We start from the raw sequence: 14474 nt of genomic DNA, 5'->3' as shown, positions 1-14474 counted from the left end.
TAAAGATCTGACATACAACAGTTGTCACCAAAGACCTTGTAAAGATATGACATACAACAGTTGTCACCAAAGACCTAGTAAAGATATGACATACAACAGTTGTCACCAAAGACCTTGTAAAGATCTAACATACAACAGTTGTCACAAAAGACCTTGTAAAGATCTGACATACAACAGTTGTCACCATAGACCTAGTAAAGATCTGACATAAAACAGTTGTCAACAAAGACCAAGTAAAGATCTGACATACAACAGTTGTCATTAAAGACCTAATAAAGATCTGACATACAACAGTTGTCACCAAAAACCTAGTAAAGATCTGACATACAACTGTTGTCACTTTAGACCTTGTAAAGATCTGACATACAGCAGTTGTCACCAAAGATCTACAAAAGATCTTACAACAGTTGTCACCAAAGATCTACAAAAGATCTTACAACAGCTGTCACCAAAGACCTTGTTAAGATCTGACATACAACTGTTGTCACTTTAGACCTTGTAAAGATATGACATACAGCAGTTGTCACCAAAGATCTACAAAAGATCTTACAGCAGTTGTCACCAAAGATCTTCAAAAGATCTTACAACAGCTGTCACCAAAGACCTTGTTAAGATCTGACATACAACTGTTGTCACTTTAGACCTTGTAAAGATCTGACATACAGCAGTTGTCACCAAATACCTAGTAAAGATCTGACATACAACAGTTGTCACTAAAGATCTAGTAAAGATCTGACATACAACAGTTGTCACCAAAGACCTACAAAAGATCTTACAACAGTTGCCACCAAAGATCTACAAAAGATCTTACAACAGTTGTCACCAAAGACCTAGTAAAGATCTGACATACAACAGTTGTCACCAAAGACCTTGTAAAGATCTGACATACAACAGTTGTCACCAAAGACCTTGTAAAGATCTGACATACAACAGTTGTCACCAAAGATCTAGTAAATATCTGACATACAACAGTTGCCACCAAAGATCTACAAAAGATCTTACAACAGTTGTCACTAAAGATCTAGTAAAGATCTGACATACAACAGTTGTCACTAAAGTTTTAGTAAATATCTGACATACAACAGACGTCACCAAAGACCTAGAAAAGATCTGACATACAACAGTTGTCACCAAAGATCTTGTAAAGATCTGACATTCAACAGTTGTCACCATAGACCTAGTAAAGTTCTGACACACAACAGACGTCACCAAAGATCAAGTAAAGATTTGTCATATGATGATGGTTACCAAGACCCTGCTTATGTTTATCACTATTTCTTATAGAGTGCAAGAGGTTTCTTTCTCAAATCTGGTATGTAGGTTTCCTTTGGTTTTTATTATGACTGAAGGTTGCCATCTTAGATTTTGACATGTCAATTTTAAAATCATTTTCAAATTCCTTATGACAGCCCTTTTCTAGTTATGCTATTGTATGGTCACAGCAATTTATCAGTCTGTGCTAAAACAAGAGCAAAAAAGGGAACATCATCCTGATACTAGGCAATATACTTGTTACACATCCTTATGTATGTGTATTATTTTGGGTATGTATACTGTCTGGTCTTCATGTAATGTATGAAATAACTTGGAAAAATAAAAAACAATATTTAAAAAAAAAGGAGCAAAGGAGAGAAAAGAATTTTATAAGGGACAAATTGATATAAACAGATAGTTTAATTGACAAAAATGGCAGAATTGTGGAAGCTATTCTTTAGGGGATTAACAACTCATTTTGTGCAAATGACGAATAGATGCATTTTGTGTATATTTAAATTTTTTTTTTAATATGTATGTTGTTGCAGTTCTAAGTAATGTGCCATTAGCCTGAAGATGTACTGTTCACATTTCATTTTATTTATGTTTTTCACATTAAAGCGGGAAACATGAAAGTTGGTCATTTCTTCACAAAAACAGGACCTTTGGACTTAAATGGTTATCAAAATTTTGTATTACAACAATGCTGCTTCAAAAATATTAAATGTTCCATTACTGGTCATATTTCAATATTTTGGTGCCATAACTTTTCATTGTCAATGTAAAAGTAACAAAAAGTAAATCCAAATTGTAAGGTCAGTCTCAATCTAAAGAGAAAAATTATCTGGGCAATTTTGGAAAACAGTGAAACTGCAAAAATATATATCAATAAGTTAGACTTAAGTGCATATTTACGGCACCTGGGTATTTCGTCCCGCTTAGCCATTTTATTTTCACTATTTTAGAAACGCCTACGTCGTCATCTCTGTGAAGCTGACGCTTAACCCAACTGCATATGTGTATCAAACACAGAATTAACCTAGACTGCTTCCGTATTCTGTTGCTCATGACAACAAAAGAAATCGGTGGGTAAAAATGTCAGGTTTACCGCGTGAAGTCCTTAAGTGGACCCAGAGTCTGGACCTCACTTGGCAAATTAAGACACCTAAATGGTAAGTAATTATTTCGTTTACAGTACTGGAGAAACAGAAAGAAATAGCGAGATTAGTCGTCAATACACATAAGAGAAAAACACATAAACATCCATAGTCGACTAAAATGACATCTTGATTTGTCCCATTTGGATAAATAATTTAATTATATAGTTTTGAGAACATGACTCCCTTTGACACTTTCACATACGTTTTCGGCAATTTTCGTGCATTGATTTCCTTTCTTACATGCTAGTGATTGGATAATGATCATTTTCTCGACAAAATAAAACCTTCTGTTCTCATTGTATTCTTTTGACTTCGTTTGATTCCTGTGTCGTTATCTTTACTGTATCTAGGTTATTTGAGCCATTGCTACAACTTTTGTTAAGATTTGGAGTTGCGACATCTATTCATAAAATTTCATTCATAGAAATTCTCAACTTTGATCAGTCAAATCACTGTATTCATCACTGCATTCGCAAAGTTAGATGTATATCGTGTTATAAAATCTGTCATTGTTACATTCTAAAGCTTTATGACACAAACAACTGTCCCAACTTTGAATGAAATCTTGTTCACCACACTCGGTCTTGAATCTGGACCCAATATAAATTGTACCCAGGCTACAAGAAATTACCTCAAGATCGAAATTATCATTAACCTTTGACTTTTCTTCAATTTAAATCTTGATTTTTTTTTTAATCAAGCACTGAATGAAATCATAACCAGGTTTACAAATACAGTTTTCTTATATCGGAGATAGGCATAAACATGTACAGTATATAGTACATACTAAATTGCCACCAGTTATTATGCAATTTTCATTGTTTTTATTTATTTTTGTAAAATATGAGCAAAGAAAAAGTGATAACATCAAAATTTGATGATAATAATGTAAATATTTATTCTATGAACAAGTATAAGAAACATTTGTATGTCAATTCTGACTCAAAATATCAATAGATATTGCAACCACTGATTTACGGCATCTGATGACATCATGGGAAAAAAAACCAGTTATCATGATTTGAAAACTGAAAGAATAGTGTGTAACAAAATCAGTTAATCTTTCTGTAGAAAATCTTTTTTTTTTTAATTTTTTTTTATCTGACCCCAAAAAAGTACCTGTGCATTATACCCGAGTGCGCACTATACCCGCAAATTTACGGTAATCAGATCATTATTGATGGTGGTATGATACCTTAAGACTAAAGGAATGAAAAACTCATTTTAAAATGTCACACAATACAACTCTTGATGGTTGCATCCAAAGCAGAATAGAAGTGATTTAATTGTAATTCAATTCTTCGATTTTACTGCTGTTTCTTTTGTCTATCAACGTATACAAAAAAAATACGAAAAACTTTTGCTAATGTCATTAAATAACCAGTGTTTGGGTATTTCATGTCTTACCTAATTTTGGAGAAGAATGTAGATAAATCTCAAAATATTCATGAGTAGATTATTTGAGGATAGTGTATGTAAAATTCCTTTTTAGCTCATCTTGATTTTGTTTTATAATTTGACAAACAAAATGATAAATTTATCAATATGTGTTTTGTATGATTACAATAACAGTTGTAAAGCCATACTGAAGTAATTTTCAGCTCGTAGGCTGTTATGTTTTTCAAAATATAAAGCTGAGATATACTGGCATGATACCCAATTACATGTACAGACTGATTGCTGACAGACCAGCTGCTTAAATCAATATTAATATCAGCCATTTTTACCTCATCTTCTGTAATAATTTTTATTTTTTTCCACAGGGACTTGACAAATGGGTACTTGGTCGCAGAAATATTTTCATGGTATTTTCCACAAGAAATTCAGATGCACTCTTATAACAACGGAACATCATTAGATTCAAAGTTAAGAAACTGGAGTTTACTAAAATTGGTAAGAAATCCAACAAAATCAAGAAACTGTCAACATCTTTATCCAGAAATCAAGCAATCTTACTGACCTCCTCATCAAATAACATGTTTCAGAAAAAATAAAAAAATAAAAGATGAAAAAACTTTTTGCTTTACATGGATGTAAGATATAAGGTTATGTGTGGACCTGTAATAAAACTGATAGATAATTATATTTTTAATTTTCATGTGTTCACTTGAGTGAACTCACAAACTGAAACAATTTGAATGAATTTAGTATAGAGAAGGGAAAAGAAATGCTTTGTACAGGGACAGAAAAGTTTTACTTCCAGGCCTATTAACCCATGAAGAATATTTCATTGAACAATATCTGGTTATTGAGAAGTTTTGAAATATCATTGAATGTGACCCTTTTTGGCCATGGCCATCAGCCCCTGTGGTCAGCCAGGGTCAATGTGCATAACATTGAACTGTCACCTTATACTAACAATTCTAACCAAGTTGATCTACGTGTATTTCCAATAGAAAATGCACAAATTATACTCAAAAATGTAATTTCTTATATAAACTGTAGTAAAATTTACCTATTCCCAAGGGAGAAATGTGAAACCCTTGGGTCATGAAATTTACAATTTCGGTAAAGCACCCTAAGACCCTTTCATCCATGAAGAGTATTAGATTCAAGCCTATTTTGGTATTGAGAAGATTTTTGAGATTTCAATCAATTTGACTAATTTTGGCCCTGCCCCTCAGGCCCCTAGGACCATATAATGTATAATTTTGCTTAACCTTTGGCCTAGAAAGGTTTCTGTCAAGTTTCATTGAAATTAGTACAGGGATTTTCCAAGGGAAGTAAAAAATGTAAAAAGTTTATAGACGGATGACAGATGATGGATGATGATGTACAAAAGTGTATCACAAACTGCCACAATGAGGCTTTGTCTCAGGTGACCTAACAATTAACCCAAAGATATTTGGCATGATCCATTTATCATCCATGCACCTATCAACGTTTCCTTTAAAACGCCACTATAGTCACTAACACCTACAATGAATTCATCACCAAATATTATCTTACATAAAGGGAATTCAGTTTTGTAGAAATTTCAGTATCTGATTCTTGGGGCAGAGTAGGACAGCCCAGTAGGGTTGATAGAGGACTGATAGAAGTTTGATTGGACAGGATCATCTCTTGGTGAAGAGACATTTTATTGTTCCATTTATCAAAAACAATGGGGGAATACATTTCATTATTTCTATTGAATAGGCTGTGAATCATTAACAGTTAAGATGCTTACTCTTTAGAAACCCTTTGTCTTATTCTCCTTGAACTTTTTCAAGAGTCAAGAGTCTGTGTGTAAAATCTTTCTTTTGTTTATATTTTGCTCTTGTTTTATTGAATTTGAGTTTGGATTATGATTATGTTGACATGTTGGTATCTTCTCAATGTTTTATTGTAAACTCAATGTTATACTAATGTGAACAAATGTAGTTTGTCATGGTGCTGAAATAACCAAATAAATGATGCAGACCCTATGGGCCTCTTGTTTTAAACTAAATGCTTTAAGAATGTACAATTTATTCTTTCATTTTTATCCATCAGTTTATAAAAAGACATAACCTAGATATAGCAGAGGAACTGCTCGATGGAACGATTCATTGCAAGGAAGGAGCCGCAACACTGCTCACAGAACGTATCTATGAAATCTTAACAAATAGGAAGTATGTCCTTTATATTTTGTAGTTAATTGACATTAATAGTTCACAACTAATCATGTTTACCTTTTGTCATATTTTAATTGACAATAGTAATAGCAGGTCGTTGATTTAATATCCTAAACATTTGACTTTCTGATGTAGTTTATAACTCAGTTTAAACTGAAATAATTTTTCCTTACTGACAACATGGTCTTTTGTATGAAAGAGCCACTTTGTCAGTGTATAATTATCATGTCATTGTAGACATAAGTAGTGATAAGAAGGTGGTGAATAAGTCCTTTAGATTTCATCCCATAAATATTGGTAATTTATTATAGTAATTTTTCCATTTCAATCTAGTTTAATGATATCAATTTTCAGTGTATTTTTTCATGTTCTGTTATCATTTTTAGACTCTGACTTGCACTGTTTTCATTTATTCCTTGTTCTTTATCTGAGCTTAGGAGCTCAAGGTAACAGGGTTTACAGGTAACATTTTTTATACTTTTGAACTTCAGAGTACGGAAACAAACTAAAGATGATGAAATTGACTTTACTGACCGAGCTTACCAGAACAGATTGCCCATGCATGCACGCTCAACAGCTTCTAAAGCTGTCAAAAATAATCTCAGAATCACAGAAACAATGGCAGACCAAAATCTCATCCTTAGCGCTCAAAAGGTAGTATTTTCTATTAAAATTTGAGGGTTATTAATTATGATATGTAGGTGATGGGCAGTTCTTGTTACAGTGACTAGATGATAAGGGGTATTAATTACAGTATTTAGGCGATGAACAGTATTTATTACAGTGACTAGGTGACAAGGGGCGTAAATTGCAGTGACTATCTGACATGAAGTACTTGTTATAGTAAATAGGTAAAGAAGGGTGTTAAAATGATATATTTGTTTTCTTTTTTAAATCTGACAATAAATATTTGTTAAATTTTTAAAAAAAAAAGATAGAATTTAATATCTGAACTTAAAACCTATTTCTGTTGTAGTCACAAAAAATTATCAATGATCACATAGAGCATCGCCGTCAGGAGCGATATGAGAACCCTGTCCGATTCAACGTAAAGCCCACGTTGGGAGAAAGGAGCTTACGAAGGCCTCCTGTCCAACCAAAACAACCAACATATGAAACAGACAAAACACTGGACTCTATCGGTCAAGATGGACCCCACCCAGGTACACAATAGTAAATTCAGAATGAATTTCTGTGTATCCCTTGATAGATTATCTGCAAGGAATTTGTTTTCCAGTTTTGGTAAACTGATATTTGTAGTCCCCATCAGTATAGAAACAGAACAAATATAGCCCCATAAGAATAGTAACAGAAAATATATATATACAGTAATCCCCGTCAGAATAGTAACAGAATAATATATACAGTAATCCCCATCAGTATAGAAACAGAACAAATATAGCCCCATAAGAATAGTAACAGAAAATATATATATACAGTAATCCCCGTCAGAATAGTAACAGAATATATATACAGTAATCCCCATCAGAATAGTAACAGAATATATATACAGTAATCCCCATCAGTATAGAAACAGAACAAATATAGCCCCATAAGAATAGTAACAGAAAATATATATATACAGTAATCCCCGTCAGAATAGTAACAGAAAATATATACAGTAATCCCCGTCAGAATAGTAACAGAATATATATACAGTAATCCCCATCAGAATAGTAACAGAATATATATACAGTAATCCCCGTCAGAATAGTAACAGAACAAATATAGCCCCATAAGAATAGTAACAGAAAATATATATATACAGTAATCCCCGTCAGAATAGTAACAGAATATATATACAGTAATCCCCATCAGAATAGTAACAGAATATATATACAGTAATCCCCGTCAGAATAGTAACAGAATATATATACAGTAATCCCCATCAGAATAGAAACAGAAAATATAACCCCAAACAGAAAATATATATATACAGTAATCCCCGTCAGAATAGTAACAGAATATATATACAGTAATCCCCATCAGAATAGAAACAGAACAAATATAGCCCCATAAGAATAGTAACAGAAAATATATATATATATACAGTAATCAGCATCAGAATAGTTACAGAATATATATACAGTAATCCCCATCAGAATAGTTACAGAATATATATACAGTAATCCCCATCAGAATAGAAACAGAACAAATATAGCCCCATAAGAATAGTAACAGAATATATATACAGTAGTCCCCATCAGAATAGTAACAGAATATATATATACAGTAATCAGAATATATATATACAGTAATCCCCATCAGAATAGTAACAGAATATATATATACAGTAATATATACCCCATCAGAATAGTAACAGAATATATATACAGTAATCCCCATCAGAATAGTAACAGAATATATATATACAGTAATCCCCATCAGAATAGTAACAGAATATATATATACAGTAATCCCCATCAGAATAGTAACAGAATATATATACAGTAATCCCCATCAGAATAGTAACAGAATATATATACAGTAATCCCCGTCAGAATAGTAACAGAATATATATACAGTAATCCCCGTCAGAATAGTAACAGAATATATATACAGTAATCCCCATCAGAATAGTAACAGAATATCTATACAGTAATCCCCATCAGAATAGTAACAGAATATATATACAGTAATCCCCATCAGAATAGTAACAGAATATATATACAGTAATCCCCATCAGAATAGTTACAGAATATATATACAGTAATCCCCATCAGAATAGTAACAGAATATATATACAGTAATCCCCATCAGAATAGTAACAGAATATATATACAGTAATCCCCGTCAGAATAGTAACAGAATATATATACAGTAATCCCCATCAGAATAGTAACAGACCAAATATGGCCCATAAGAATAGTAACAGAATATATATACAGTAGTCCCCATCAGAATAGTAACAGAATATATATATACAGTAATCCCCATCAGAATAGTAACAGAATATATATACAGTAATCCCCATCAGAATAGTAACAGAATATATATACAGTAATCCCCATCAGAATAGTAACAGACCAAATATAGCCCCATAAGAATAGTAACAGAATATATATACAGTAGTCCCCATCAGAATAGTAACAGAGTCAGAGTTTCACCTTATTAAAAAAAATTAAATGAGTTGATGTGAAGTGGTATAATAAATAATAAATTATGTACAATAATTAGTATGTTAATGGTAATCACGAAGCTTTTTTTATGTATATATATAAAATAGTTGTCTTTTTTGACAAAGTGAAATGTTTTATATCACTCTCTCAGTCTAAGCACAATACACTGGAACAGTATACTAAAGTAATCAATTTTCTTTTCAGAATTACCAGCATATTCCAGAGAACCTAGTGTACAATTCAAGGAGATACAGGTGAACCAAGTGGACAAATCAGCACTGTACAACATCCCTGTCCAGGGTTTCTGAACATTCTCTTTATTTTCATTGTGCCCAAGTTTGATATGATGAGAATTGGAATGGTCTTTGTTTAAATCAGATTTTCTGTGATTTGTTCTGTCTTAAGTCATCATGAAAAGATCATTGAAGGGAGATTACTATAGTAACTTTGAGACAAGCATCAAGTTTTACCTCATTGTTCATTTTAAAAAGATTGTCAAAATTTTAGATGAGATTTGACAGTCAGGCATTGGTATTCAGGAATAAAGATAATGGAATTCAGAAATGAAGATAAAGAAAATTGGAAATAAAGATCATTGAAATACTAAAATAAAGATCATTGGCGTACCAAATTTTAAGAAAAAAGTAGGAAAATGTTTCATTAAATGACATCATAAAAGTGTGAGTTATTCATCAGTGTTAATGGTTTGTGGTAACATGATGTGAAAGCTATGAATTCCCAAAAGTGTAACAATGTCTATAATGGTACAGATATATATCTCTCTTATGTTATATAATACATTTTTGTCGATATGTAAGACACATACTGTACACAACTGTTAAAGGGCTAAAGAAATCTATACTCGGGGAAAAAAACCCTGTTATTTTCAAATGTACAGATACCTACATTCCGTTTTAGAATCATGTCTGGTAATATTTGAAATGGAGATTTCTTATATTTGATTACATACTATGTACAAACTATTATGATAAGTAATGTGTAATTTATTACAACTTCATCAATAGATGTAAACACCTTGTTAAATGAGACTATCAGTGCCATTGTGATGCACTAGAGACTGTGAGTGCCACTGTTATGCACCAGAAAAAATCTGCACAATTCAATTTTCGAAACAAGAAATCCTAGACCTCAGAGGAAATAACCTATTATTACAATGAACTGCCAAAAACTTTATATGAAGTTTGAGAATGATCCATCCAGCACTTCTCAAGAAGAGCACTGAAACTTGAACCACTTGGAATCCAAGATGGCCACTTATTGGTCATTTTTTTTTTCAAATATTCCTTAAATTATACATGTGTAACTTGGAACCAAGTTGACCCAACATATTGCTCCTTCTCAAGAAGCGTTTTTGTCTCACCTGGGACAAAACAGATTTTGGTATTAATTTTCTGGCAGTGACAGCAGCGAGACATTGGTGTTACTTTTCTACAGGTGACAGCAGCGAGACGTTGGTGTGACTTTTATAGAGGTGACAGCAGCGAGACGTTGGTGTTACTTTTCTACAGGTGACAGGAGTGAAAACAGTGTTGTCAATTTGCTTTGAAGTTTTGTGTTTAGATATATTGCTCAAATGTATATTTGTTGAAAATCGACGATACTGACAAAGCAGGAAAGGCAAGATGTATGATTACGCATAATCCTTCTGGATTCAATCAGTCCCATAGGGAGTAATCAGAGTCATTGTAATCAAGATCAAAGGTCATGAGAAATGTTAAGGGGTCAATGTTATATTGGAGTGCTTGAGGCAGTGTACATTCCTTCATTCACATCACTCTCTTACCAAGCAGCAATTTAAAATGTGGTCTAGATTGTCTATAAGGTCTCATTCAATCTGATTATACTTCAAATGACAGAATGTTTGTTTGAAGATGTCTAGATTACCTGATATTAAATAAATTATCTTATATTTTAGATCTTTTGTCTTCTTTTCCTCATTGCAGAATGATCCTTGTGTTTAGATAACTCCTAAACAGATGATGACAGTGAGTTAGCTTCTACAAACCCATTATCAAAATGACTGTCTTTCAATGATTGAATTCTCCATAGTAATTTTTATCTATTAAGTTACTACCTTGTTGATGTAATTTACGTAGCACTGTTTCATAAATCTTAACAAAGTGTGAGATGCCCCGAAGGAGGTGGCCACTTCAAGGGTTGTCATGCAGACTGCTTGTGTGGTTGTTTGCTAATGGGCTGTATATCATCACCTGATACATAGGGGATCAAAGACAAGTGTTGCAGCATCATTCATCTTAGAGGATCCACTGAGCAAACGGAGATGTTGTCCGTTGTAGGAGATGCTCAGAGTGCCCAATATGGTTGATACAGAGGACACCATTGTTGCAAGGATGATGTGTTCACCAGAATCAACAGGGAACTAATTTTTGGGGAGATACAATACTTGATATCAGTGGCGACACATGTGACAATATGTTGGGGTAGTGGAAACTACAAATTGATCAAACCAAAATGTGTAGGAAGTATGCCAGACAGGGAAATGTATGGACGACCAAACAGACCTGATTTTATGATAACAAATACCACTGTATCATTTCTGAGTGTTTTTATTGTATTATACATGGATCAATACATCATCACTGAATATAATAACAAGTTTGTGTCGGACATATTTCATCACAGAGGATCATCATTAACCTCACCTGGCTTCCCAGCAGGACAACATAACCATGGAGTTCATCAATACATATCACATCATTTCAGAGACAGTACATATCTCTTGTATATCTGATCAACAGAAACTTCTTAAAAATAAATTATGATGAAAACACCACCCAACTCATCCCTCACTGAAATCAAATCAGTCATCTTTATCCTCCAACCATCAAAAATATATAAAAAAAACCTCAACATGTCTCCTTGTGTTTGCTAGTAGAGATAAACCCCAAACTTAACCTCTCATTGTATCGCCTTGTGTCTGTAAGTAGTGATAAGCCCCAAATTTTATCCTTCGATGAGTCCCCTTGAGTCTTTTAGTTGGCGCAGATAAACCACAAACTTAGCCCCTCGACATGTCCCCTTGAGTATTTTTTTTAATATAGATAAACCACAAACTTAGCCCCCAAAACTTCCCCTTAGGTCTTTTTTATTCATATAAATGAAAACCAAACTTAACCCTACGATGTGTCCCATTGAGTCTTTTTGTTTGTGTAGATAAACCCCAAACTTAACCCTACGATGTGTCCCATTGAGTCTTTTTGTTTGTGTAGATAAACCCCAAACTTATCCCTACGATGTGTCACATGGAGTCTTTTTGTTTGTGTAGATAAACCCCAAGCTTAACCCCTTGATGTGTCTCCTTGATCGAGTGAAAGGTTATTTTGTTGGCCCCCTCTGTTAGTTCTGTCATAAGCCCACCTTCCCACTATGATTGAGGGTTTACTGTGTTCAGCCCAAGGACAATGGAAAAAGCCCATCTACCTACTTGAAGTAAGAGGTTGTCTTACTAGCCCCCTCAGCTTGTCCTGTAATAAGCCCATCTATTTTCTTGTGTAAGAGGTTATTGCGTAGGTACTTGGCTTATTAACCGGTAATAAGCCATTTCTTTTAGTAACAGGTTATTGTGTTGGTCTCCTTGTCTTGAAATACATAATGTGGTCTTTTAAACAAAAAAAAATACATACGTCACAAATAGATTTCTAGTTGTTTGTCAGACATGCTTCTCCATATTTCTAAATCAAAAAGTCTATTTGAGGTTTCCAGAATAAAAATAAGGAGGCAATTTCACTACAAGTAGATTGGTTTACTAATCTTAAGCATCTAATCTGCGGCAGGTATTAAAAAATGGTTTTCTTATAAGACATGATTTTACATTTAAAATTGACTTTAATAAGCACAAAATTGGTATGCTACATCAAGTAAAGATGACTTGTAAAATCACACACTTGGTGAAAAAAACTGTCACAAACTAAACTGTTTTTGCATAATCTTGTTACAGTTTTTCACAAAGTCAATACCTGTGACCTTTAAATTATAGCCATGAATCTGGATCATTAGTCCTAAAACTTATCAAACAAAGAAAGATCCAGGAGCACACAATGGGTTCACAAATCATCTGTACTTTTTACAAATTAAAAGGTTAAAATATATCACTAAAAACCATTACATTATTGTACAGCATGTTGAAAATAAAATCTGCATACAAGAAAAATTCCATTAATCAAAAACGTTGACCTACAGTACTTAGTAATCAGTACCAGTACACACAAAAAATTTCCAGTATAACAATGTCTGAGTACTGTCCTAAAAAACATGTCAACCGGTGAAACATGTTTACTGTAATGGTAGGAAGGTCAGTCGCTAATCACTATCATAAGGAAATGGAATTATCATATTAAATTTTACAAATCATATCTTTATAAAGACAACATGATATACATATAGTATTGTAATTGAGGCACCATAATAATTCATTGTGTTTTGTGCTTTAATGTTGGCCAAGTAACCAACAACCACTAAATTTTTACAAAAATAAATTTAAACCATTAAATTTTCTGTGATTGATTACCATGTACCGTAAGTTGTTACACCAGGTACCACAAGTCATAACACCAGGTACAGTATGTCATTACAACATGTACCATAAGTTGTTACACCAGGTACAGCATGTCATTACAACATGTACCATAAGTTGTTACACCAGGTACAGCATGTCATTACAACATGTACCATAAGTTGTTACACCAGGTACCATAAGTCATAACACCAGGTACAGTATGTCATTACAACATGTACCATAAGTTGTTACACCAGGTACAGCATGTCATTACAACATGTACCATAAGTTGTTACACCAGGTACCATAAGTCGTTACACCAGGTACAGTATGTCATTACAACATGTACCATAAGTTGTTACACCAGGTACAGTATGTCATTACAACATGTACCGTAAGTTGTTACACCAGGTACAGCATGTCATTACAACATGTACCATAAGTCATTACACCTGGTACAGTATGTCATTACAACATGTACCATAAGTCATTACACCAGGTACAGTATGTCATTACAACATGTACGGTAAGTCATTACACCTGGTACAGCATGTCATTACAACATGTACCATAAGTCATTACACCATGTACAGTATGTCATTACACCATGTACCATAAGTCATTACACCATGTACAGTATGTCATTACACCATGTACCATAAGTCATTACACCATGTACAGTATGTCATTACAACATGTACCGTAAGTCATTACACTATTAACCATAAGTCACCTCACTTTGTATTGTAAGACATCATACCATTTACTATAAGTCACCACACTTTGTATTGTAAGACATCATACCATT

The 14474-nt window shown here is 33.3% G+C and overlaps 1 protein-coding gene across 1 annotated transcript; it reads left to right on the top strand.

The window, feature by feature from the left end:
- Positions 1–2349: 2349 nt before the first annotated feature.
- LOC132545174 (spermatogenesis-associated protein 4-like) lies at positions 2350–9473 on the top strand. Its single transcript, XM_060208850.1, has 6 exons — positions 2350–2426; positions 4178–4307; positions 5889–6007; positions 6502–6664; positions 6987–7173; positions 9334–9473. Exons 1-6 carry the CDS (start codon positions 2350–2352, stop codon positions 9435–9437), a joined length of 780 nt encoding a protein of 259 aa, XP_060064833.1. The 3' UTR covers positions 9438–9473.
- The last annotated feature ends 5001 nt before the right edge of the window (positions 9474–14474 follow it).

Source organism: Ylistrum balloti, unplaced genomic scaffold, assembly GCF_031769215.1.
Source record: "Ylistrum balloti isolate Yb309-2 unplaced genomic scaffold, AGI_CSIRO_Ybal_v1 Utg369830, whole genome shotgun sequence".
NCBI lineage: Eukaryota > Metazoa > Mollusca > Bivalvia > Pectinida > Pectinidae > Ylistrum > Ylistrum balloti.
The sequence above is the reverse complement of the archived record's forward strand: the minus strand, read 5'-3'. Positions and strand labels throughout refer to the sequence as shown.

Excerpts from the sequence above, each read along its gene's own strand:
- LOC132545174 (XM_060208850.1), top strand. The coding sequence starts at position 2,350 with ATGTCAGGTTTACCGCGTGAAGTCCTTAAGTGGACCCAGAGTCTGGAC. Across the intron at positions 2,427-4,177 it reads CAAATTAAGACACCTAAATG|GGACTTGACAAATGGGTACT; the intron begins GTAAGTAATTAT and ends TTTTTTCCACAG. Across the intron at positions 6,008-6,501 it reads GAAATCTTAACAAATAGGAA|AGTACGGAAACAAACTAAAG; the intron begins GTATGTCCTTTA and ends TTTGAACTTCAG.